Here is a 24,602-nt window from a genome sequence, read left to right on the forward strand (position 1 = left end):
GCAGTACCGTTTTTTATTCATCCCCCCCTTTCGGACACATTATTACAAGTTACATTAATCACATAATATCATTAGCAACATTGACATCCGAAAGAAGGGCTGATGGGTAGAAGCCATATGGCTTATTAGTAACCCGTCCCCATCGATTCTTACTATACGCGCCAGTCATATACATTGATTATGAAGGTTATTGATTCATATAGTTATCAATCCCAGACTTAAGTTTGCACACTCCTTGCTCAGTTAATCTTGAGTAATGTCCATGTATAAATTGCAGCTAGTACCAATCATTTGGGATTGGTAAATCGGTTCCCGGACGCCACCAACAGGCCCACCCCACCAGGCGAGCAGCCAAGGCGAGCAGCCAAGGCGAGCAGCCAAGGCGAGCAGCCAAGGCGAGCAGCCAAGGCGAGCAGCCAAGGCGAGCAGCCAAGGCGAGCAGCCAAGGCGAGCAGCCAAGGCGAGCAGCCAAGGCGAGCAGCCAAGGCGAGCAGCCAAGGCGAGCGCATGCTCGGTAACCAGTAACGTCTTCGCGGACCTTGGATCAGCTTTCACACATGTTGTGGCTTCCAGAAGAGTAGATCGGCTTGCATTCTGCCCATTGGGTCCACAGCAATGTTTAACTCCATTCTGGTCAGCTCAGCCACCGGCCCACCACTGTTGCTAGCATCCAGATCTAGCATCCATGCTTAGATCTTGACACTCCTTAGCGCCCACCAAGGCCACCCACCACCTGAGTAGGCCCTGCCGGCTCCATCCCGGAACCATGTTTACCAACCCATTGTAAATATTTACAGCAGCTACATTGCAGCCACAATATAACCTAATCACGACAGCCTTGCATGTTACATGAAATAACACACTGACCCTGTGTCAGTGAACAGTGTCTCATTTGCAGAGAAAGTGAACTACACCCCCAAAAGCCGTTTGATTTCAACAAAGAGTGTGTGTCTGTCTCAGTTGTCCGAAGCATTTCGGCGGGAGGTCGGGTGCGCATGGTGGGGAATTTTAGATTCTAGCCAATCAATAACAAAGGCGCTTCGTTACGCATGCGCGCCATTAAGAAAACCACAAACAGCTGTTGGGCTACTCATTCACCACAGAATCCTCTCTAATACCTTGAAACTATTTATTACTATTTATAACTAATTATTATTATTCTTTTTTAATGTATTTATTTTCCCTGAATCCAGCCGTAGGACTCTATTTTCGTGGCCAACACAAGTCTTGCGCGATAAGCTGTCTAACTTGCTAACGAAATTGTAACGAAGAGGCGGGACAGACCGAGTGTTGGTAATTTTGCAGAAACGCGCAAGCAGGCCAATATCTAAAAAGGGTAATTGGCGCCGTTGCGAGCATCAATCAATTGCCAGCAAATGTAGCGGCTTTTCTCATTCACTTTAAATGTGGAACACAAATGGCACACAGTCCTTTACATGGCGGAAAAACAAACTAATTGGCTTTAGTCTAGTAGGAGGTCAAAGAGCGTAAAATATGTTTATAAGTGACTGCATGCGGATCACAGCGCGGCACTTAAGACCGGCTTCCACCCAGATCATTCGCATCTCTATCTGACCACATTGATGACGTGTCAAATTCACTATTGAGCAATCACAATCCTGTGAGCACCTGGTTTGTAGATCATCTTCCACATTTGTTTGTGTAAGTAGTCAAATTTGCACCGGTTTTTGTACCCACTACGCACAAAGCTTTAGTAAAATTCTGGCCTAAAGTGTAATTGCTGTGGTTTAAGCAACAGCAGTGAATAATGTATTAGAATGAGTTGCATGCTTTCTGGGCTTTGTGTGTCTCTGTTGGGATAATAGGATAAGACTGCTGAGCCAATTTGCAAAGCAGTGAAACCTGATGTGAACCGCCAACATTTCACTGGTCACAGACTCCTTATGCTCTCTGGCACTGTTACCAATTGACATGCTCTTAAACCCACCATTTTACTTTTTTAAAGAGAGTACATATTAATTTTGTTTGAGCAAGATATACACAGTTACTCGCTTTCTTCTACACCTATTTTCCCCAAATACAATTATATACGTCTTTAAAATACACAATACCTGCAGTTTAATGTAGTTCTGAAGTCCTGCAAGGGTTTGTGTTGCTTCAGTTTTTAAAACATCACTGTTTTTGATTACAAGCCCCAACTTTCTGTGTCGTGTTCACACATTTTTCCTTATTTTTGCATGTTTTCTTTTACCTGGATCTCTGACAGATGCAAAATTGTCTTCTTGTAAGAGATTATATCAAAATCCACAGCTTTCCACACTGCATGACCCAGGAGGCTTCCCACATTTCTCTTCCTTGTGATAATTATTAGGTACATCCCTATGGAAAGTCAGTTTGTGCAATATCCATCATACTAAACAATGTACTGAATCTGCTCCAATAAAAGACTACATCTCGGTAATATTTACCAGCAACCAGGCGAATGGTTCCCATGATGCCACAAATAGGCCTGGTCACTGCTGAGGCAGGCATATCCTTTTTACCTGTAAAAACACTACAGATTAGGTGACTTAAAAAAAAAATCTCAAAGTCTCGTCATTGTGAGAGCTGTTTTGACAAGATGAAAACAGCTGAAAGACACTTCACAAATATTGATAACAGTCATCAGTCAATCACACAGCACTGATAGACATAATTATAATAACCATTCATTTCCAATAAGAAAAATAATTGACAGCTGTTGTTTAAAAAAGGCACTGAATCACAGCAGGTAGTAGTAGTAGTAGTAATCTGTAAATAACCTCAAGAAAGAAAATCATAACTCAAGATGTTTTGCTTTGAAACACACAGTTGTCTCATGCAGTTTCTGGAAGAGCCTCCTTACTTTTGAGGGTCATCTCATTTGACACCCTGTCGATAGCCAGGACAGCATCAACCCCTTCATCACATGCTTCGATGAAAAACTTTTCTGGGGTGGTGTGTCTGAAGAGAACAAATTACATTTCATTTAAAGGGATATGTGACTCATTGAGCCATTTTCAGCAGTAAAAAAAAACAAACATATGTTATTGTTTTTTATCCCCATGTACAATAATACCTTTAAAAACTTTTTTTTCCACTTGCTGTCGACTTAAGATGACATCTGATATGTATCTATGGCCACTATGGGTGAAATTAATGGCAGTAAAGAAATTATAAAAAAGTTTTAAGTAATAACAATAAACATGGCTTCCCGAAGATCAAGGTCCCTGCAGTGGGAAAGTGTGACCAGTTGTTTAAATCAGTGACAAGCGGAACTGAAGATAGTATGTACTCTTGTGAGAGAGTCGCACAAACACACTATTGTTGCCCTGTCATAATCTTAACTAGACTAATACTGTGTACACAGGTGACACCAATGTTTGCTCAAAAAGCAGTAGGCCTATTGGGGGTTTTCCAGTGTATGATTCCCATGCATGTTTAAAGAAATGCTCATTTCATACCTCTAAAAACAGTGGAGTTGGGTAATCCAGCAAAGACCAAAAACACAATTTTAATATCAGCTATTCTTGACCAAATCATGAAATTATGACAAAACAGTGTGTGACAAGTACACATTGCCAACGGGATCAAAGTGTCTACCTAACCTAAGATTTGTCAAAACCCTGGCATGGTGTAGTGACAAAAACTGTGAGGGTCCAAGGGGTGCATAGGCATACACAGTTTCTGACTCATATTTCGCTTTCACATCCATGTGACAATCAATGTTCTCCAAGACCGTAAGTGTTCCACAGCCACAAGGAAAACAAAATGTGACGCAACTAAGTAAATTCTTAGAATAAATGAACAAACATTCATTTGTCGGAGAGCTACAGTGAAATAAACCTCTGTCGTCGTGCATCATTCTTACAGGGGTCCTCTGAACAGACAGACAAAAGCCATGTTCAAGTATTGTATATTTTGCCTTGTTAGTGTTACACAGAAATTATATTATTAATGATGAATAACGAGTTTAAACTTTAGTACTTCCTGATGTAACAAGAGTCACTCGGTGAACTTTAGCTGTCCAGCCACCTTGTTTAAAAGCTCATTTCCGCCCAGAATGTAGCCGACTTGCTTCCCAGCTGCAGTTTGACCTTTGTCGAGATAAAGCATTTAAAAATTAAACTGAGTTAAATGTACTTACAAATTGTATCGCTCGTAGGCGGTCGCCATCTTCACTCCGTCGACCTAACCAAAGCGACCCAAGAGTGACAGCGTCTGATCTTGTGTTGCCAGCTCTGAGATATTGAACCCGGAACAAAGCTTGGTGTTTAAATTGCTGCTCGTCTGTGGAATTTGGCAACCAGGGGAGGCGTGACTATAAGCATAAATCACCGCCCCAAATGAGCTAACTAAAAAAGTGCCTGTATGCAGCTCCAATCTCTCTGAATTTGTGCTTTGGCAGCAATGAGGAGCGTTACAGTATATTAAACAAAAATCACAAATAAAATTGTTTTAAGAACAAATAGTTTCCTTTTGCGTCTTTATGTTCCTTGAAAAGGAGTCGATCAACTCGGTAACGCAAGAATCACCTAGAATTAATAATTTTGTAAATAAAGTTATGCAATTCGTTGATTTTTTTTCTCGTTCTCTACAGTTTATTTTTGTGCCTATAGTTTCTGTGTTTTGGGGGGGGGGGGGGTAAGTAAGTTTTTGTCAGGCACTGATGTCGCCCCATCGCAAACCGAGAAGGACCCCGCTTTATAAAGCTTCGAAAGCCGTTCTTACTGCCTCTTCCTCGTCTGGGTGCTAGCTGTGATGCATGCGCATTGGAGCGCCAGTATAGCAACATTTGTCACGAAACTGACATATTCTCGAGAGAAGTACAATGAAAGGTAATTAATTATAGCTAATCCATCAATAGGCAAGACTATTGCAGCGCTATAGCATGTTGCTCTGATGGAAATTGTGTGAAGCACGTGGTATGACGCAACTTGGGTAGTTTTGGTAATTTCGCCCTCTCATTTATTGGATTTCAGAATGTAATGATTTCCTGGTGGCCATAAGCTTGTATATTAAGGATCATCTTGGAGATGGGTGACAAAAGTAAGTAAAACATTGCAGAATGCTTGCGTTGATGTAGAGTTAATCTGTTGCACAGAAGAGTTGATTTAAAAAATCTATTGAATTTCTAAATAATGTTTTTGTTTTTGCCGAAGTGGAATTTTTTAAAACGTCTGCCCCAATTTTGTCAGATTTACTCAGCTACCACCATAATGTTGGAGCTCCTGCGCGCATACAGAGTAATGCAGCCGTGTGTTGATTGTGAGTATTGGCCTGATACACTGTTACATATCGCTGCAATGATGATTCACTAGACTAGAGTCTCTGATAATACAATGAAGTATTTCACAGTGCACTGAGCGTGCATGTATTTTACTGTGCAGAATTTGTGTGGATAAACACATTTACTGTATTTTTTCTTCTACAGGTGTTAAAAGGCTAGCAGTTGAGTTTTCCAAACCAGCTCATCAAAAGTCAAAGTATTATGGGTGCACTGGGCAGTGGGCCAATGAACATTTGTCCCTTTACTGTGGCGTACACACTCTTATTAGCCTACAAAAGTGAATATATTCAAATTACTAAGGTTTTGTGGGACATATCAAAGTCTAGCAAATTTTATAAAAAGATTGCGGTATAATCACAATATTGCTAAAATAAGATACTCACTACAAACAATGACATTCTATCAAATGAATACAAAACCTGGTGAGCTGATCATTGGATTCAGCTGCGCTGGATGGGGGCTTTCCAGGACTGGACTTGGGCACCTCTGACTTAAGGGATAAGAAAAATGTGGACTTTTTGAAGGGACTGTATTGATTTTTTTTTGTTAATTAAAAAAACTGCAATAATACGCAAACATTCTATTGCAGCAATAGACATTTTCTGTATGCATTATAATCGTAGATCTAGTAACTGCTAATTTTATTACATAGGTCGCACCTTAGAGGAGGCTGATGTGTTTTGCTGCCATTTTCTGCCAAGGATACCTGAAAAAGACCAATTTGGCAAATGAATAGTTGGTGGTTGGCGTGCAAAGTGTCTGAGGCACTGTAGTAGGTGTGCTTCAAAATGCACACACTTTGAACTTTGGCTGTTGCATTCTATTGGTTTACCACTAGATGACAACCTTTGCTTGACATATGCAGAGCCATATATATACAGTTTTGCCAACAGTTTCAGCAGGGTAACAAGATGGCGTCCATATGCCATGTGACCAGCAGTTAACAAATTACAGCATGAGCAGTCAGTGTGATTGGTCGCATGACATGGACGCTGTCTTGTTACCCTGCTGTTCGCCAAACTCTCTCTGTATACGGCTCTAGACACATACTTATGAAAATCCCCAACCCTGACAAGTAATGTAAAGGACTACATTAAAGATCCGATGTAACCGAACATCTGAATTGTCCATCTTACTCTGCAGTGTGAACGTAGCCTTAGTTTTAATTTTAAACAAAGTTATTAGGAACCTTGTATGACTGACTGTTTACAACACTTTAAATTCAGGCTGGCCAGTGCCACTTGTAAAGGAATTTTTAAACGCGTGCAGTTTCTCCAGGTAGCTGCTCTACTGCTAAAGTCTAGGGTTAGCTGCACTTTTATGCTGGAAAATATTTGGTTGGTAGTGAGCTGTATATAAAGTAACTCGACAAACTCCTCACAATTTACTTGGGTAATTAATGCGAGCCTTTTCAAAAGGGTGCATAGACTTGTGCTTCTACCCAGTGTACCCACACTGCTTTGCGTTCAATTATTGGCAAAGTCCACATTGGATGCAGTCATGTTTATGGTGAGTAATAGTTAACAGCTTTTCACCCATTTAGAAATTAACAATTGCTGTAATGATTTACTAGGGTAGAGTCTGATTTTCAAAATTAAGATCTTTCACAGTGCACTGAGTGCCTCTATTTTAATGTCCACAGATTTTATACATGAAACACCTTTTTACTGTGTGTTCTTTAGATGTCTTAACAGCTTGAATGGGGCGGGTTCCTCTGCAAGGTATGTTGAAACATTAATAATGTTCCTACTTGAGTGTAAATGTGGAGTGATGATTCATAGACTAGAGTCTCTGAAATGCCTGATGTATTTTCAAAGTGCACTGACCACACTCTTTAGTCCATTAAATGTGTTAATCCATTTTACTGTCCCAAGTCAAAGCGTGGGATCACATAATGAGCTACTAACATCCAAAATGGTGTCCCGACAGTTGCTGTGGAATTTTGTCATGATTGTCCTTTCGCAATTTTGTTTTGCAGCTCCTGACTCATAATGGAAGGATATTGAATCTTGCAGTTGTAAGTACAGTTGGGATACAATTTAAATTTTGTGCTGGCGTATGATGTATGAAATGGTCTGTGTTCAATGATGATTCATATTCGGTTCTACTGATTTAAAGCTGAAGTTTACTCTCAGCGCACTGAGACACAGACCATTGAAAGATTTACTTTGACCCAGGAATTTCACATTTAACAAAACTGATCTTTTTTTTTCTTTTTCTTTTTTGTATACAGCTGATCGTGACACACTCAATTTGATGGCTTTTAGACTTCAGCTGAATTGAAATTTTATAAAAAGATTGCAGTATAGTCACAATATTGCTAAAATAAATGTAAACAAAATAAGATACTCACTACAAACAATGACATTCTATCAAATAAATAAAAAATCTGGTGAGCTGATCATTGGATTCAGCTGTGCTGGATGGGGGCTTTCCAGGACTGGACTTGGGCACCTCTGACTTAAGGGATAAGAAAAACATGGACTTTTTGAAGGGACTGTATAGATTTTTTTTTTGTTAATTTAAAAAGCTGCAATAATACGCAAACATTCTATCGCAGCAATAGACATTTTCTGTATGCATTATAATCGTAGATCTAGTAACCGCTAATTTTATTACATAGGTCGCACCTTAGAGGAGGCTGATGTGTTTTGCTGCCATTTTCTGCCAAGGATACCTGAAAAAGACCAATTTGGCAAATGAATAGTTGGTGGTTGGCGTGCGAAGTGTCTTAGGCACTGTAGTAGGTGTGCTTCAAAATGCACACACTTTGAACTTGGGCTGTTGCATTCTATTAGTTTACCACTAGATGACAACATTTGCTTGACATATGCAGAGCCATATATATATTGAGAGTTTTGCAAACAGTTTCAGCAGGGTAACAAGATGGCGTCCATATGCCATGTGACCAGCAGTTGACAAATTACAGCATGAGCAGTCAGTGTGATTGGTCAGCTGCTGGTCGCATGACATATGGACGCCGTCTTGTTACCCTTCTGTTCGCCAAACTCTCTCTGTATACGGCTCTAGACATAGACCTATGAAAATGCCCAACCCTGACAAGTAATGTAAAGGACTACATTAAAGATCCGATGTAACCAAAAATCTGAATTGTCCGTCTTACTCTGCAGTGTGAACGTAGCCTTAGTTTTAATTTTAAACAGTTATTAGGAACCTTGTATGACTGACTGTTTACAACTCTTTAAATTCAGGCTGGCTGCAGTGCCACTTGTAAAGGCATTTTTAAACGCACGCAGTTTCTCCAGGTAGCTGCTCTACTGCTAAAGTCTAGGGTTAGCTGCACTTTGATGCTGGAAAATATTTGGTTGGTAGTGAGCTGTATATCAAGTAACTCGACAAACTCCTCACAATTTGCTTGGGTAATTAATGCAAGCAGTTTCAAAAGGGTGCATAGAATTGTGCTTCTACCCAGTGTACCCACACTGCTTTGTGTTCAATTATTGGCAAAGTCCATATTGGATGCAGTCATGTTTATGGTGAGTAATACTTAACAGTTTTTCACCCATTTTGAAATTAACAATTGCTGTAATGATTTACTAGGGTGGAGTCTCTGATTTTCAAAATTAAGATATTTCACAGTGCACTGAGTGCCTCTATTTTAATGTCCACAGATTTTATACATGAAACACCTTTTTACTGTGTTCTTTAGATGTCCAAACAGCTTGAATGGGGCGGGTTCCTCTGCAAGGTATGTTGACACATTAATAATGTTCCTACTTCAGTGTAAATGTGGAGTGATGATTCATAGACTAGAGTCTCTGAAATGCCTGATGTATTTTCAAAGTGCACTGACCACACTCTTTAGTCCATTAAATGTGTTTCTCCGTTTTACTGTCCCAAGTCAAAGCGTGGGATCACATAATGAGCTACTAACATCCAAAATAGTGTCCCGACAGTTGCTGTGGAATTTTGTCATGTTTGTCCTTTCGCAATTTTGTTTTGCAGCTCCTGACTCATAATGGAAGGATATTGAATCTTGCAGTTGTAAGTACAGTTGGGATACAATTTAAATTTTGTGCTGGCGTATGATGTATGAAATGGTCTGTGTTCAATGATGATTCATATTCGGTTCTACTGATTTAAAGCTGAAGTTTACTCGCAGCGCACTGAGACACAGACTATTGAAAGATTTACTTTGACCCAGGAATTTCACATTTAACAAAACTGATCTTTTTTTTTCTTTTTTTTTTTGTATACAGCTGATCGTGACACTCAATTTGATGGCTTTTAGACTTCAGCTGCTTTGAAAAGGTTCTTTTGATGTTCATTCAGAAATTCTAAGTAAAGTTGCTAAAACTTTAAACTGTCTTGCAGGTGCTGAAGCAAATTTTAAGTGTTTTGTTGAAGCTGCCATCTTGTCTATTAAATGCATCTTGTTCAATAAAATTGAAGCTGAATCTAAAGTGTAATTGGTGTGTGTTTACATTGTGCTCAATAAAATCGAAGTTGAATTTTGAGTGCATTTGGTGTGAGTGCTGTATATACGTTTCTGGATTTCTCAATAGTGCGCATGCGTAATGAAGCGCCTTTGGCTAGAATCTAAAATTCCCTACCACGTCCACAGTTTAAGAATAATATATATATAGAGCATGTTTTTGCGTACATTTTCATCTTTTAACATGATAATGTTAAAATGGGACATGATATGAATTGTTTGTCCTGGTGTGGCAGTAATATCCTTTAGTTTTTGAATTCATCATTTGTCAAATTCTGCCCCATAAAATGTGTTATCCTAAATATTTGCACAATAATCTTGCATGCTTTTGTGTGTGTGGGTTAAATACGGTATTTTTTGCACACTAACAGCATGTAATTAAAATTCGAGTATATTATGGAAATTGGACCATCCATTTGAAGATCGATGTAAACTTCACTGAATCTATTAGTAGTCGATTCGCAAAAAAAAAAGTAAGCGTGATTTAAGTAACGCGGGTAGATATTTTTGTTTTGACAAATTAAGGGCAAAAACAGCTTTTCGTCTGACACTTTTAAGGGAGCACAGGTTTAATAGTTTTATTTTGAAGGAGAGCCGCGAGTCGCCACTCCGCCGTCCTTTGTTCTTGTTTTGTGATGCACGTTACCTTCATTTCACTGGCAAGTGTCGTCTGCCTGCTACAGACCGTATTGAAACGAATTGGTTTTCTCCAAATTTATATCGTGGGAAGCCATGACACGATACCCCACAAGCACCAATTTTGGACTTGTCTCGGGATCGAGATTCGGGGAGTTCAAGCTAACTACCGTATGAGCTAGCAGTGACACCCAGCCAACGTCGATGAAGGTGATCTTTTATTTTCAGATAAGTTGTCGACTTAATTATTGGATGTATTTGCATGTTACCACTATCCGTGGCCGACATTTACTTAAGGTGTTTTATAATAGTCGTCAGAAATAGTCTTATCAAGTTACCTAACGTTACCGCGATTGGCAGCATTAGCTACACTGAACTGTCTACGTGGAAGGAACATTTCGAGACTGAACATTTCATTCCTTACATTTACAGATACATGCAGTCAGGAAGCGCTCTAAACTCTGGAAAAGTTGGAAGAACTACATGACGCCAAAAACGTCACATCAGCACATTGAAACTGGCCTTTATTTACTTCCGCATTTGACAAACCTGAACAGCAAGTGTTGTGGAATCAACATGGAGACATAAGTCGTGATAATTGAATACTGCCTGCTCTCCCCCCCCCCCCCCCCCAACTTTCAAGCCACATAAGGATGGAGAATAATTTTACAGAGCTGCATCATATTTTTGTTTAACGATTGGGAGTTCATTTGATTATCCAATTTGGCTTACACCACTGCCCAAACAATTTAAGACAAAATAAGCTGGATTTTTATTTTTTCAGTTGGAGTGATCTGCAAAAACTTCCTGGAGGAACCATGACAGCTGTGGTAGGACGAGCATGGGGGTGGGTGCGCTCCTGGGGGAGCAGAGGAGCGTCAGACAAAGCTACTTTGGATAAACTTGAGATAAAAAAGCAGACAGACTCCAGTGAGCTGAGAGGGTTTGAACGACAAAAAGAGCAAAATAGTCCAGGAGATGATGAGTACTGGGAAGCTCAGGAGAAGCTACAACCTATTGAAATTGAATATCTATGTGCAGTGAAGCAAGAGATGGAGACAACTGTTGAACGTGCTCCAAGATGGTGGAATAAATATCTTCCAACATCCTTTCTTCCCTGGGGAAGAAAAACACAGCCAAGTGTACTCAAGCAACAAAAACGGCACATCAAGAGTGGTGATCGTGATATTGATGGGGACTTTTCAGACTATGGAACACCTCCTCCGTCCCCGACTCCTCATTCCCAGCTAACGTCCCCCTTTCGTCTCTTTGTGCACAGCTGGAATGTGGAATTGTTTCCTGAGCACTATGAGATCTGCTTCAACTTCCTCCGCCACCTGTTTGACCTGTTCGTGGTGGGATTCCTGTGGATCGTGTCGCCTCCCGTCAAACTGATTTTGGAAATTTTGGGGATCCAGGGACCACTGAGGCTTTGGCTCCATGGCATGGCCATGTTTTTTGTGTCCACAGTGGGAATGGCTGGACTCCTCTGGCTGATCCAGGAACATCTCCCTGAGTTTGCTTTTATCTATGGCATTGTGCAAGCCTTAGTGATCTCTGTCAGCCTGAAAAAGAGTGTGCTCCTTGGTTTGGATGAAGAAAAGCCACAAGTGGAGGAAGAGAGCAGGGAAACTGTGGTGACAGATGAAGAGAAAGAAATGCTTTATACAAGTGGAAAAATGAAGACGAGCTAAGCTTCTTGGTAAGTTTAATAACAGTTTAGGAAATTAATCAATTGAAAGGTTCTTCTGTTTGGCTGAAGTGAAACAACAAAAATATTTTATGAATATTTGCAATGAAACGGCAAAGCTGATATTATGACCTAATTAAAAATGCAGTCAATTTGCAAATAAGCACCTCAAGAGTAATGCAGGCACTGTTTTCTCATGAATTAAAATACAAGATAGTCACACTAGTTGGCTCTAATTATGTTTACTATATGCTTGGTTATCTCTGTGGCAAAATAAAAAAATTATCTTGGCTAGTGGCTACTATAGAAGTAAAAATAGAATTCTAAATCTTGATTTGAGGCATGGCACGCAGACAAATTATTATGGGTTGAAATCAATTATGACAGTGCCTCCTTCACAACCCATGACAAAGTATGAACAGGACAACCAGAAAGGCAATCTGAAGAGCTATTTAGGCCAGTTTACCATTGAAAATCAAGTGTGAAACCAACCTACCACTTGACAAAAACATTGATTATTCATTGGGACATTACAGTTTTTCACATATCCTAATGCTTCATGATATGTTTGCACAGGAATTTAGAACGATGTTGGGCAGATCCCACAGATTGTAACAGTGGGTCAAATCATGTGCCACAAAATGAAAGTGAGCTTGGCATATCCATATTGTGAATGTGTATTTCTTGGAATTCATAGATGCAGATTTTTAGGTAACTATGTGGTTTCTTGTCCAAAAGCATTGTGTGTACAATAGGGCTGGGTATCGATTCAGATTTCCAAAATCGATTTGATTCGATTCAGAAGGGCCTGATTTCATTCACGATTCACATTGATTTTCAATTCAGTTAAGGATTTCATGCAGTACCAATTTTACTTTTATTTGGAAGACTTGCAAATAGTAGAAACTTCTTTTTCTTACTTGGTGCATTAGTAGTGTTCAATCTTTTGCTTTTGCTTTCATTTAATGTACTGTTTAATTATTGCCACATGCACAAGGTGGCGGTATTGCACCAAACGCACCTGCCAACCCAGATAAGAAAGAAGAAGAAGTCATGCCAGTGGCCTTCGCTCATAGCCATAGGTATCTTTGCTAAAGAAGGGGGCGCTAATGAACCAAAAGTATTTGACAACCATCAAATGTAAGTAGAAGAAGAAGTCCGTAGTCTTGTGTAAATTTTAGTGTAGTATGACTTATTTACTATTTAGAGCAGTAAAATGTGCAGTAAATGATCAGGATTCTACTTTTGGCTCCAATGTGACACAGAATTTTAATTAAGGTAAGCTATTTAAAACTACTGCAAAAAGAAAAGCTTTTCCATAGTGCATCTGTCTAAACAGTGTGCGTTTGCATGTGTGTATTTTTCGAGAGGGAGACCCGCAATGCGATCCGCTTGCATTAAAACGCAGCCCATTTTTAAAGTTATATAGCAATCAGCAGCTTGGAGCAGCTCATGCTTCAGCTGTTTTCTTTCTTTGTAAGCACTGGGCTACTTTTGGGGTATTCTGAAACACAAAAGGGCACATTTGAACAACGCTCACACGAGGTTTTGAACGAGTACGTGCTCGCCTCAAGCACATTAATTTACCAGAAAAAGCCGTATTAAAAGTATCGATACATGGTTTTATGAATCGATATTGGGCTATGAAAAGCAATATCGATTCGATATTATATATATATATATATATATATATATATATCGATATTTTAAACCCAGCCCTAGGGTACAATTCAATTTAATTCAAGATTTGTAGGTAACAATGTGTTTTTTTGTCCAAAAGCATTGTGGATACAAATCAATTTAATTCAACAACCTCCCCAGTTCACAATTATACTCAAATATAAGTTTTTGCTCTAATATCAACATCCACTGTATAGAAATTAATGAAAAAGACTATGTTGAGCATTTCACTTCATGTTACAAATGTATTTGGGTAATTGACACACAAGTTTGTCTGATAATGCCCATTTTATAAATCATTATGTGGTGCAACCAAAAAGAAATAACCAATTTTGAACTTTTATTTTGAAATACATTAAAAGACAGGACTCAGTTTGTATCATCCACAAGATGATCCACACTCTACAGGTTTGTGTCTCACAACTATGTAAAAAAGTTACCCTTTAAGAAAGTGGTATGTGGTCATATTTGAACATCATGTGTTATGACCTCGGGAGGGAGCTAGCTAGCTAGCACCTGGGGGCTAAAGCCAAACTGTGGCAGGGATTTTGCTTTCTGGACCTGGATTTTCCACCTCTTGTTTAGATGGCTAATATTGTTAGTCTCATGACTTTGATTTAAGTTGAAAATGTGGTGCGACCATTGTAGAAAGCATTCCATAATATATGTATGCCCTAAATGATAGCTATCCTAAATTGTAGATAATAGAAAATAATAAAAATAAATATTTCATGTTTTTTTTTTAAATGATTAATTAACTCTTTGACTGCCATAAACGTTATAAAACGTTTAGCATAAACCTAGGGAAGGGCGCCGAGGACGTTAAAAGACGTCCCCTATGTTTTTTTTGTTTTTGTTTTTTTTTCGAAAACGGGTGCAGGAAAGCCTTGGGCAGCTGTGCTGAAAGTATCAGGCAGATCTGATTAGTAAAAGACTCGTTTTGGCCCCTAGAGGGCAGCGATGACTCTCTTTGCACAAGGTTGGATGGGCCGCCCACCGTGGGCGTCAGTAGAAGACGTGAGGCGGAGCTAGAGTGTTGAGGAGACAATGGCTGGTTCAAGCCATTGTGGCTTGACCAAGCAACCGGTTGCAAGCAGCTCACGCTTGAGCATTTTTTTCAAAGACGGAAAGCATCAATCAATACTAAAAAGCGCATTGATGTCGACGATGATGATGACTCCGAGCTTGACGCCAAAGTTGGAAGCCTTGACGCGACTATTATGATCACGTAGTAAGCCTCACCGGCTAAGCGCGGCTAGCGCAGCTAGCGCTGCTAAGGCCGCAAAACGCGCACAATAGCCGACCGGGTACTTCTACACAATCGGACATTCGATCGGGCGATGGAGAGTTGGCATCGACCAATGCAGATTGATGATGATGACTCCGAGCTTGACGCCAAAGTTGGAAGCCTTGACGCGACTGCTATGATTACGTAGTAAGCCTCACCGGCTAAGCGCGGCTAGCGCTGCTAACGCCGGAGCTGCACAAGCGGACATTCGATCGGACAATGAAGAGTACCCCGAGTCCAATGCATATTCATCGGAGGAGCGGGTACAGTCTGATCACGGAGAAGACACTGGTTCTGGACTACGATGCCACCATGAATGGAGTGGATAAGATGGATCAGAACATCTCCTACCACCCGGTATAGCAACTGAAGGACACGAGGAAGCGAGACGTAACGAAACCGTAGCATGATCCTGATATTAGACTTGATGGCAACACACACTGCAGTATATACTTGCTATTCCCCGGAAAAAAACGGCCGGCAAGAAAGTGGAGCACGCGAAGAGGCAATCTGTTGTGCTAATGCGGTTGCGTCTCCTTGCACGCAGGAGAGTGTTACACAAAGAAAAACTGTCGTTGAAACATCCACATATTTGTAAATAGCACCACAGTTGCACACATTTGTAAATAGTTTGCCAAATTGTTGTCAAATTGTTACACTGTTGAATGTAAATAAACGTATTTTGCTATCAAAAAACACTTTTTCATTCTTGGTGGTAGTGTTTTATAGAAGTAAAGCACTATTTAGGTGTTTGTGGCATCATTCATGGACAAAAAGAAGTGTCAAATTCACTAGAATGCATGAAATAATATCGTTTCACTAAAAGCTTGATTTCTCCGTATTTTGGTCCAAAACAGGCGAAATTGGGTCAAACTAACCATTTTCTATTGTTGATTACTAAAGAACGGAATAAGGTAGAAACAAACTTTTTTTTTTTCTGATGAAAGATGAAAGTCCAATCTTTCATTTGGTAGTACGTGTGTTTCCATAGTCCAAACAGAACATTTTCTGTGGACCTTGAAAGATCAGTCAAAATGCTTAAATCGGCTGGCACTGACGGCATCCCTTTTCTGAAAACGTCTGGCAGTCAAAGAGTTAACTGTGCTGCATCTGGTGAAATCTGTCAATGACCCTTAAGAACCATTGTTACTTACAGATGGAAAAACCTGTTGTATTTCCTATGTCAATGATAAATCAATTAAGTAATAAAAATTGGGATTGACATTTCCGTGTAGAGTTTTCAGACAGATAGTCTTGTGGTTTTTATCAAGCAAGTCTTGTCTTGCAGGATGTGGCTATGCTTCATAGGGCATAACTGCAGGCATGGCAACTTTAAGAACACACCCCAAAATTTCTTGGAATGTTTGTGTTGTGAGGGAAAGACGTGAAAAGAAGTAGTGAATTTTCTAAGCCTATTTTTACATTTGAAGGGGAAGTCAACCTCCCAAAAATCCTTACAATATATGTTGTATGTGCCTCCACTAGTTTAACGACCAATCATGGCTCACCTTAACAAGTGAGCTGTGATTGGTCATTACCTCTTGAGCAACTGTGATGTCATTTTCAGCCGACAGCAAGTGACAAAATGGCCGCCCCCTGAAATTGATAAAAACAGGTGGATTTTGCTGTTTAATTTATATTCCACAAATGCGTTATTAGTCAGAATACCTTGCTTAGACTAATGGGGACACAGAACATATTATTGTCAAGGAATTTTGGAATTTACTTCTTTACTAATAGGCTATACACTATATATAGTGTAAAATGAGAGTACTTTATTTTGTTAACTGCAAAGAGTGTCATGTTTGTTTGAGGGGAGGCCTTTATTAATACAAATGTGTGGGTGAAGGTAGACGTGCTCATGAGAATTCCATGTTACGGTGTGTAAATGGAATGTGCCACATTTGCAGTTTCCATTTTCTGACCATTGATTCTTGGACAGGGCAAGAGTTTGCATGTCCTCCAGGAACACAGTACAAAAAGTTGTTTGTGCATTTGGATTTAGAACTTATTGGGTCTATGGCTGGGTTCAAAAAATCGAATAATCGATATCGTATCGATTTTCCTTTTCGAGACTATCGATTCATAGAACAATGAATCGATTGTCAATATCTATTTTTCCCATAAATTCATAAGAAAATAGAATTTTTAGAAAAATTTTTTTTGTGTATCTTACAGTTTTCGTGAGATTTACAAGTCACATTAATTTAAAAGTATTTGCTTACATTTATGAAAGACCTAACTTATTGCACAGTCTTTTTTAATTTACATTTGTAATTATTGAATTAGAATTATGAAAATATCCTTGCTGAATGTTTGTGTAACACTTAAGTGATTATAACACGTTACTTTTATAAACTAAATCATTTAACTAGCTACTGCCTCCACAAAATGTAATTTGGAATTTAATGTTTGTGGAGTTTTTATCAAGTCCTTGCTATTTAAGAACAATTTATGTTCCATAATTAATCAATATCGGACTCAAGTGCAATAAATCGAATTTAATTGAGAAAAATCGAATTGAACTGAACTGTTGTGACTCAGAATCGAATCAATTGAGGAAATTACAATCAATCCCCAGCCTACACCGTACGTTTCTGCATTGTCACATATGAGCGACACACCTTTCTAATCAAGACAGAAAGAACAGATGTCTACCAAGATGAAGTTTACCTATGTTCGGTTTTGCCGAGTCACGCTTGCTAGGGCAATTACCCAAAATTTAATTATGATTTTGATTTTGGCTTCCCATTATCAGAAAAACATTATAATTGAATGTGCTGAACGGAGCAGTGTGTATATCCAAATTCCTGCAGTGTGAATGCAGACTGAATGTACTGTGTTGCTTTCAGTAAGTGTGTGAAGTGAATGTTACTCTGCCTTGAAGCTGTTTATTGACAACTCAGTTGGAGTTTATTGTAAAATGAAATGCATAAAAACAATTACACACATTCTATATTTAAATACAACAAATACTTAAGAAACAGTAAACATGTCCAGTGCTAATGCTCACAGTGAATGGGAAATCCTATTGACAGGCTAAGAGAAAATAAGTATTGCAAAAATTTGCATTAGCAACAAAAATACTCAGTCTACAAAGTTACTGTAATAATACATACAAACAGGTAATATAACAATAGTAACTGGCATATATTCTTCCTAATATATGAAAAATGACTTGTATTAATAAAGTGTAATTGTGATAATCTATATAAATGTGTATCTGCATGCATGCATTGCACCACACTGCCTCTTAAGAGGTCAAGACACACACAGCAGGTACTCGCTTTTATTTATTGTTCTCTGGCTTTGGCACTTCAATAAGTACAAAGTGTTGAAATCTATAAATAATTGTCAGGTTCACTCAACCTAGAATATTTAATAAGCAACAGACAAGGAAGGAAGACAAGAGACTTAGATTCTTTATGCTCGCCAGGAGAATGAACAGAGATGTGCACAGATTACAATCTCCTACCCGTTCTGAAGCACACTGCTCCGAACCTCCTCTTTTTATTGGGTAGGCCCTGGTTACATAGCCTGTTGCTGCTCTAAAGGGTTTGGGGATCACATAGCAGCAATGTGACAATCATCCCGCTTATGAGTCATTGCACAGACAATAATGCAGATGTTTTTCTATAAGATTCAAAGTTCAACAGTTCCTGTGTTGCAACTGCAGCTTCTTCTCTCCACAGACGACCCCAACATACATGGGGCACACTTGCTAAATAAATGATTTACAATACTATAAGTTTAAATATGGGATAAATTATGTACATTTATTCTAACATTAATCATGTGTATGAATTGCAGTTTCAATATTATTAAAATTAGGGATGCACCGAATTATTATTATTTTTGGCTAAAACCGAAAATGAGAAACGCTTGACCTAAAACCGAAACGGCGAAAAAAAATTATGCCAATTTTTTATTATCATTGCATTTATTATATATAATTACAATTTAATATTATTATAAAATATTTAGGCCTATTTAGCACGATCATTTTAACAAAGCACAATAAAAATTTAAATTCGTCCACACCATAAACATCAGAGACATTTTGGCGAATAGTACATTAAACACCAAACGCGGGGTGAGCAACTGAGCATTTTCTGGCGGGGCAATTGCGCTTTATAGTCAATGTACAATACTTCGCACCAGCGGGCACGGATGCGTGCGGTGCGGATGACGCATTTGTAGGCTATTTGGAGCGTGACACGGTGTGGCGTACTTACAATCGGCACATTCACATATTCACCAACGTTTAAAAAATAAATACATTTCTTCGCATCAGCCAAACGGCTTTAGGACCGGACTGTAAAGTGACACACGGCGTCCTGTACAGATCTGTATTCACCCGGAGATAGTGGTAAGTGTTTACTTGTTTACAACTGTTGATGGCAATAGTGCTAACATTAGCTAAAGTATTTAGCACAGCCACCAAAATGCAAGGGAAAAAGTGGAAGCGTTCGAGGGGCTCGCATCAAAGAAAAAAAGGAAGGCACTGCAGGAGAAAGAGTGGCTCACCTGTAGTGCAGTACTCGGCAGCGCTCTCTTTTTCAACATAGTTTACCAAGCGAACCTCTCCTTCTCCCGTGTGCACAATGAAGCTGCCAGTACTCAAACGCCAGCGAGCAGCGAGGCGGACACTCACTCCCGTGTTTGGTGTTTAATTCAAACAGACACTTGCTTGGAGTGTTTTTTTTCTTCTTTGCTTGCGTCACCGCAACATCCTCTTTTGGCCATATTCTTTTCGCTTAAATGTAATTTCTGCCGAAAAATTTCGGTGGCCGAATATTCGGTGCATCACTAATTAAAATAGTTGGTTGTTTTTGACTCCAAAATCTACACTAATTTAACACTGTTCTGTCCTCCGCAGGTGGTGTAATGTAGCTGATACCATCACAGCAGCAACAACAGCGGATTGTCATCATTCACCACACTCTTAAGCCGTGAGGCTTTAAAATTGTATTGCACATTTATTACAGACTTGCACACGTTCTATTCAAGTCTTTTTCAACACTATCCTTGTGAACTTTGTGTTGTCATCAGAATGTTGACACTGAAAGATGGACCATCTACCACTTAAGGGGATTGTTGAATGTTCTTGAAATACTTGTTCAGCCAAAGATTTGTGCGACACTTTTTTTTCTTCCATTTTTATGTCTGCTTAAAATTTGCATGTATTTTTTCATGAGTTGCAATGGCCCGTCCGTGTGTGTCATAAAAAGGTATAACTCACAAAGGGCACCAAAGTTAAGAGCCACTATGCAGAAGCCCACAAATGTATTGTGGAAGGAGTAAGAAAGGCGAATGTTTGTCATAGGCCGTTTTGTTATTCTGAGCTATGACCTGCAAGGTCAACAAGAAAATCAAATCAGCTTTTGTTTTCTTTGAAAATTTATGGGGAACCCGCAAAGTCAAATATATTCTGTTGAGTCATGCTTGTTGACTTCCGAGTTCTCATTTCAAAGCAAAATGTTCCATTTTCCTAATGCTTGAATTAGTTTTTCACTATTCACAGCAGGCAAATAGTGACGTTATAATGTCACATAGTGGCGCCGTTCCACTAATTTTTTTTCTATAAGCGCCCTCATTCTGACACTAACCTGCCTGTTTTCACATTTTTTAATATGTAATAGGGGTTCAAAAATATTTGTCACCACTCTTGTTTGATGTCTATAACTGTGCTTACAGATCTCCACTTCGTATATGTTCAATTAACATTTTTCGATTGTTGTTTGTTCATACCTTATCAAAAAGTAGTTATGGCGATTGTGATGTTCATAAAGTAAGGTCTAGTTTTACTACTACTTTCTATGTCAATAGGCGCTCTTATTAGTTAATTGTGCATCATATAATAAGTGCATGAAATAGGCCACCTGAATGGACAGATTATATTTGGTCAGTCCTCTGATTGAAGCCATCACTGTTCTTTGCCATAACTAATAATTTCCATCCATCTTTCTGACATAAATTGTTTGCTAAATTAAATGCAATTAAAAACAAGTTGACAATATGCATGTTTTTATTTTGACATACTGCATTAGACAATTGTGACCTACGGTAATGGTGGTATCACACTAGTGTGACGGTTGTATGCTGTTTTTATGAATGTCAGCGTTGAATGACAAGAGTTAGACAAAGATAGAAGAATCCCATTAACACCTGTTTTATTGAGTGGCTTTGAGTAGTTACATTTTATTTTGTGTAGATGAATTGAAAGAAGCCAAAATAGACAAATGTGCTCTATGTAGAAATACATTTCTGTGACCATAAATTTGATCATCTTATGATGGTGGAATGCCTGGTTGTTTGAAAAAGAACCCAACAACCCAACAGAGATACTTTAACTGTTGGCTGGAACTAGAACAGAAGGATTGTAACAACCTCAGACTTCTAGATTTACTCTTTATTACAACATCGATTAAGCGACATAATTGTTTTAAAAACCCAATGATTTTCGCCACCCTGACTGCCTGGTCGAAGGCACTAGAAATTACAAAAGCCCAAGTGGAGCCCTGTGGGCTTTCTCCCCTATGGCATAACCCCGACTTTCAACTTAACAACCAATCGTTTTATTTAGGTGTGTGGGAGCAGAAAGGAATTACACATCTCCACCATCTCTTCTCAGATAATATGTTTATATCATATATATCCTTGCTCCAAAAATACAAAATAAAAAATTGAAATTTTTTACATTATCTGCAAGTTAAAAGTATGATAAAGAAACAAATTCCAACACTTCGGGGTACGCTCCAACCGCCTGTTTTAGCTAAAGATATTACCAAGCTTTCTCCGGCAACAACAAAAAAACTCTCAAAAATATATAAGTTACTTTCATACTGATAAAACGTCTTTACCCATCTCGAAATGGGAAACAGACTTGTCTATAGCTCCGGAATCTGACTTTTGGATTCAAGTTTGTGAAAACGTTTTTAAAATGACAAAACACACAAATTTACAACTTATCCAATATAAAATTATTCATAGAACATACATTACTCAATATATGATGAAGACAATGGGACTCTCAGATTCCGACATTTGTCTCCAGTGTTTACAAAACACTACAGACACTTATTTTCATGCTTTATGGCTATGCACTCCGGTTACGTATTTCTGGACTAAAGTCCGCTATCTTGGACTGTAGGATACCGTTCTCTCCACTTACCACATAAACAATTTCAATCTACACTTGTAGCCCTTACTATTGCAAAAAAAACCAATTCTTGTTAATTGGAAAAATGAACAAACTCTGAATATCGACCAATGGTCTAACCTCCTCATAAATCACATTTTAATGGAAAAAATATCTGCCTCAAATAAAAACCAAATATCAAAATTTATAGAAACATGGTCTACGTATATAGAATATTTTTACCTAAATCTGGTTACTTAATTCTGCCTGTTAGCGAGAGCCACCGCATCGCGATAACTTTCATTGATGTTTCTGTATTTGGCAATTTGTAACTAATGGTTGTGTTTTTATAGTCAGGAACCCAGCTGCTGCCAACAGGATCGAGCAGATTCACCAATGGGCACTAAGGGTTAATATTCGGATTCACTGCATGCCAGTGGGTTAATTCTATAGGTGCTGTCCCCCCCTGGCTGGGCGTGGGCGGGACTGCCCCTCTTGGCTGCTGGGTGGCGGCTGCGTCTTGGCCGTTCCCTGGGTCTCTTGGGGGGTGCTGCGTTGCGGGGCTCTCCCTGGTGTCCGGGGCGGCGCCGCTCCGGCGCGGTCCGTCGCTCTGGGCCCGGCGACGCGGTTCGGGGCCTGTGGGTTCGGGGGTGCCGACCGTCCTCCGGTGCCCCCATCTCCCCTTCTGCCCCCGGTGTTCCGTCCCTCCACGCGCTGGGGGGTGGGATGGGCGCGGGTCCCCTCTCCGCTCCGCTGTCCGGCCCCTCTTCGGCGCCGATGCCTGGGTGCGGGGGGTCCCCGGAGGCTGGGGGTGCCTGGCGGGCCTGCAGTGCAGTGCCCCGTCCTGCTGCGTTAGGTTGGGGGCGCGGGCCATGTTGGGGTGGGGGGCGCTCCTGCTCCTGGGTTTGCTCTCCGGCCGGTGGCCCTGGCGGGGCCCGGGGGTCGTCCTTTGGCGCTGCCGCGGCCTGGGGGGCCCTGAGGTGTTGCGCTTGCTCTGTCCTGGCAGGGGTCGACGGCTCCCCTCTTTGGTGGAGATTTTCATGCATGCCAGATCCACCACACCAGCATCTATCGAAACTCAGACACAATCTGCTTCTTCCTCAGGTCATTGAATTGGTGGAGGCTGGTGTCTGTGGATCTCACTCTGCTTTGTCTGTCCTTCCTTCCTTTCCTCAGTCTCTCCTTTGGTCTCTTGAGGTCTCCCTGATTTGTTGGAATTTAGATGTTTCTGGGGTTGGTGAAGAACTCTGGTTGGTGGCCCGGTGGGTGGTGTCTGGTCGGTGCTGGATTTCACTTTCCTTTCTTTTCTTTGGTCCTTCCTCGGGTCTGAACGGTATGGGATTTTTTTTAAATATGTTTTTGGTGAAATAACGAATACACACACACTCGCACGCACGCACATACGCACATACACACTCACCCACATACAAAATAAAAAAAAGAAAAAAAAAAGAGCAATGATGATGACATTACCGAATGAACAATACTGAGCTCTTAAGAAAAGAAAAAAAATGAAAAAGAAAGTTATGCTGCATTTGAGGATGGTCAGAAGTCAGACTTTTCCTAGTTCAAACCAGTAAGTGTGTATGTAAATGCCCCCTTGAACTCGGAAATTCCACTTGCGAAGCCGGGGGGGGTGGGGGGGACTTCATCGACGGACTGAAGTGACTGCACTCTACAATGCAACCCTTTTGGAAAAACAGACCGTGAATGGTAAAACATAATTTACTCGAGTTTAAAACTAGATGGCCTTCTTCATTCATAAATATTCGACATAACTTCACAACGTACGTGACAGTATGCCGCTATCTCCCTGCATGAAATTATACGGTGAACTACTGAACTGTATGGAATGCTTATGAAATATAAGATAAAACAATAAATTAAGCAAAATTGAGAGAAGTTAAGTTTACTGGAGGTCAAAATTAGTTTTGACGACCAAAATAAAATAAAAAATGTATCACTATCCGCCATTTTGGTTGCTTACTTTCGCCTCAAACGCTTTCAGGTCGGAACTGGGATTAGTTCAACCGACTTCAATGAACCTCTCAACAGGCAATTCGGATATATCCGACTTCCGACCATCATCAAATGCAGAATTATTTTACACGTTGCAGATGTGTGGTCTAATGATGACGTTGTAAAATCAATTTACTTAATTAAAAATCAGATAAATTAATTGTAAAAGTAAAAGGTGTTTCCATCAGTACAAACGCCCTATGTACAACGGTTGCTGAACAGTATGGGGACGTTGGTGTATTTTTGCACTTGGTTTCCAAAAATAATTTGAAATGTGGACTCGTCAGACCACAGCACACTTTTCCACTTTGTGTCAATCCATCTCAAATGAGCTGGGCCCCGGAGTATAATCCTTAAGGTATGTCCAGACATCATCAGTAATTATTAGTAATTATATTTTAGGGTGTCAAAATTAGTGCATTC

General features: G+C 39.8%; 2 protein-coding genes, 1 long non-coding RNA gene and 3 other non-coding genes across 9 annotated transcripts in view; 5 read left to right on the plus strand and 1 right to left on the minus strand.

Moving 5' to 3' along the window:
• Positions 1-4,271, minus strand: part of sacm1la (SAC1 like phosphatidylinositide phosphatase a) — a 26,054-nt gene extending 21,783 nt beyond the window's left edge. The window contains exons 1-4 of the mRNA XM_086063361.1: positions 4,127-4,271; positions 2,846-2,943; positions 2,430-2,504; positions 2,213-2,340 (exon numbers count right to left, since the gene is read on the minus strand). Coding sequence (XP_085919487.1) covers positions 2,213-2,340; positions 2,430-2,504; positions 2,846-2,943; positions 4,127-4,155 — 330 coding nt within the window. The 5' untranslated portion in view covers positions 4,156-4,271. The remainder of the gene's footprint in view (positions 1-2,212; positions 2,341-2,429; positions 2,505-2,845; positions 2,944-4,126) is intronic.
• A 401-nt stretch (positions 4,272-4,672) lies between these two features.
• LOC147158141 (uncharacterized) lies at positions 4,673-9,693 on the plus strand. 4 transcript variants are annotated; one of them, XR_015091411.1, is made up of 10 exons: positions 4,673-4,817; positions 4,962-5,028; positions 5,178-5,247; positions 5,414-6,778; positions 6,952-6,990; positions 7,248-7,286; positions 8,940-8,978; positions 9,236-9,274; positions 9,490-9,541; positions 9,605-9,693. It is a non-coding gene; the product is annotated as an uncharacterized LOC147158141 (long non-coding RNA). The 4 variants fall into 4 exon arrangements; XR_015091413.1 differs by having other exon boundaries at positions 7,248-8,766; positions 9,490-9,693; XR_015091410.1 differs by having other exon boundaries at positions 9,490-9,693.
• LOC147158142 (small nucleolar RNA SNORD52) lies at positions 5,282-5,348 on the plus strand. The gene has a single exon (XR_015091489.1). It is a non-coding gene; the product is annotated as a small nucleolar RNA SNORD52 (small nucleolar RNA).
• Positions 7,033-7,097, plus strand: LOC147158143 (small nucleolar RNA SNORD52). The gene has a single exon (XR_015091490.1). It is a non-coding gene; the product is annotated as a small nucleolar RNA SNORD52 (small nucleolar RNA).
• On the plus strand, positions 9,021-9,085 carry LOC147158144 (small nucleolar RNA SNORD52). The gene has a single exon (XR_015091491.1). It is a non-coding gene; the product is annotated as a small nucleolar RNA SNORD52 (small nucleolar RNA).
• A 599-nt stretch (positions 9,694-10,292) lies between the features above and the next one.
• c19h6orf47 (chromosome 19 C6orf47 homolog) lies at positions 10,293-21,038 on the plus strand. Its single transcript, XM_086063366.1, has 3 exons — positions 10,293-10,571; positions 10,794-12,063; positions 19,899-21,038. The coding sequence occupies exon 2, from the start codon at positions 11,180-11,182 to the stop codon at positions 12,053-12,055; it is 876 nt and encodes a 291-aa protein (XP_085919492.1). The 5' UTR covers positions 10,293-10,571; positions 10,794-11,179; the 3' UTR covers positions 12,056-12,063; positions 19,899-21,038.
• The last annotated feature ends 3,564 nt before the right edge of the window (positions 21,039-24,602 follow it).

This window comes from Leptonotus elevatus, chromosome 19, assembly GCF_054856555.1.
Source record: "Leptonotus elevatus isolate MCC_2025b chromosome 19, RoL_Lele_1.0, whole genome shotgun sequence".
NCBI lineage: Eukaryota > Metazoa > Chordata > Actinopteri > Syngnathiformes > Syngnathidae > Leptonotus > Leptonotus elevatus.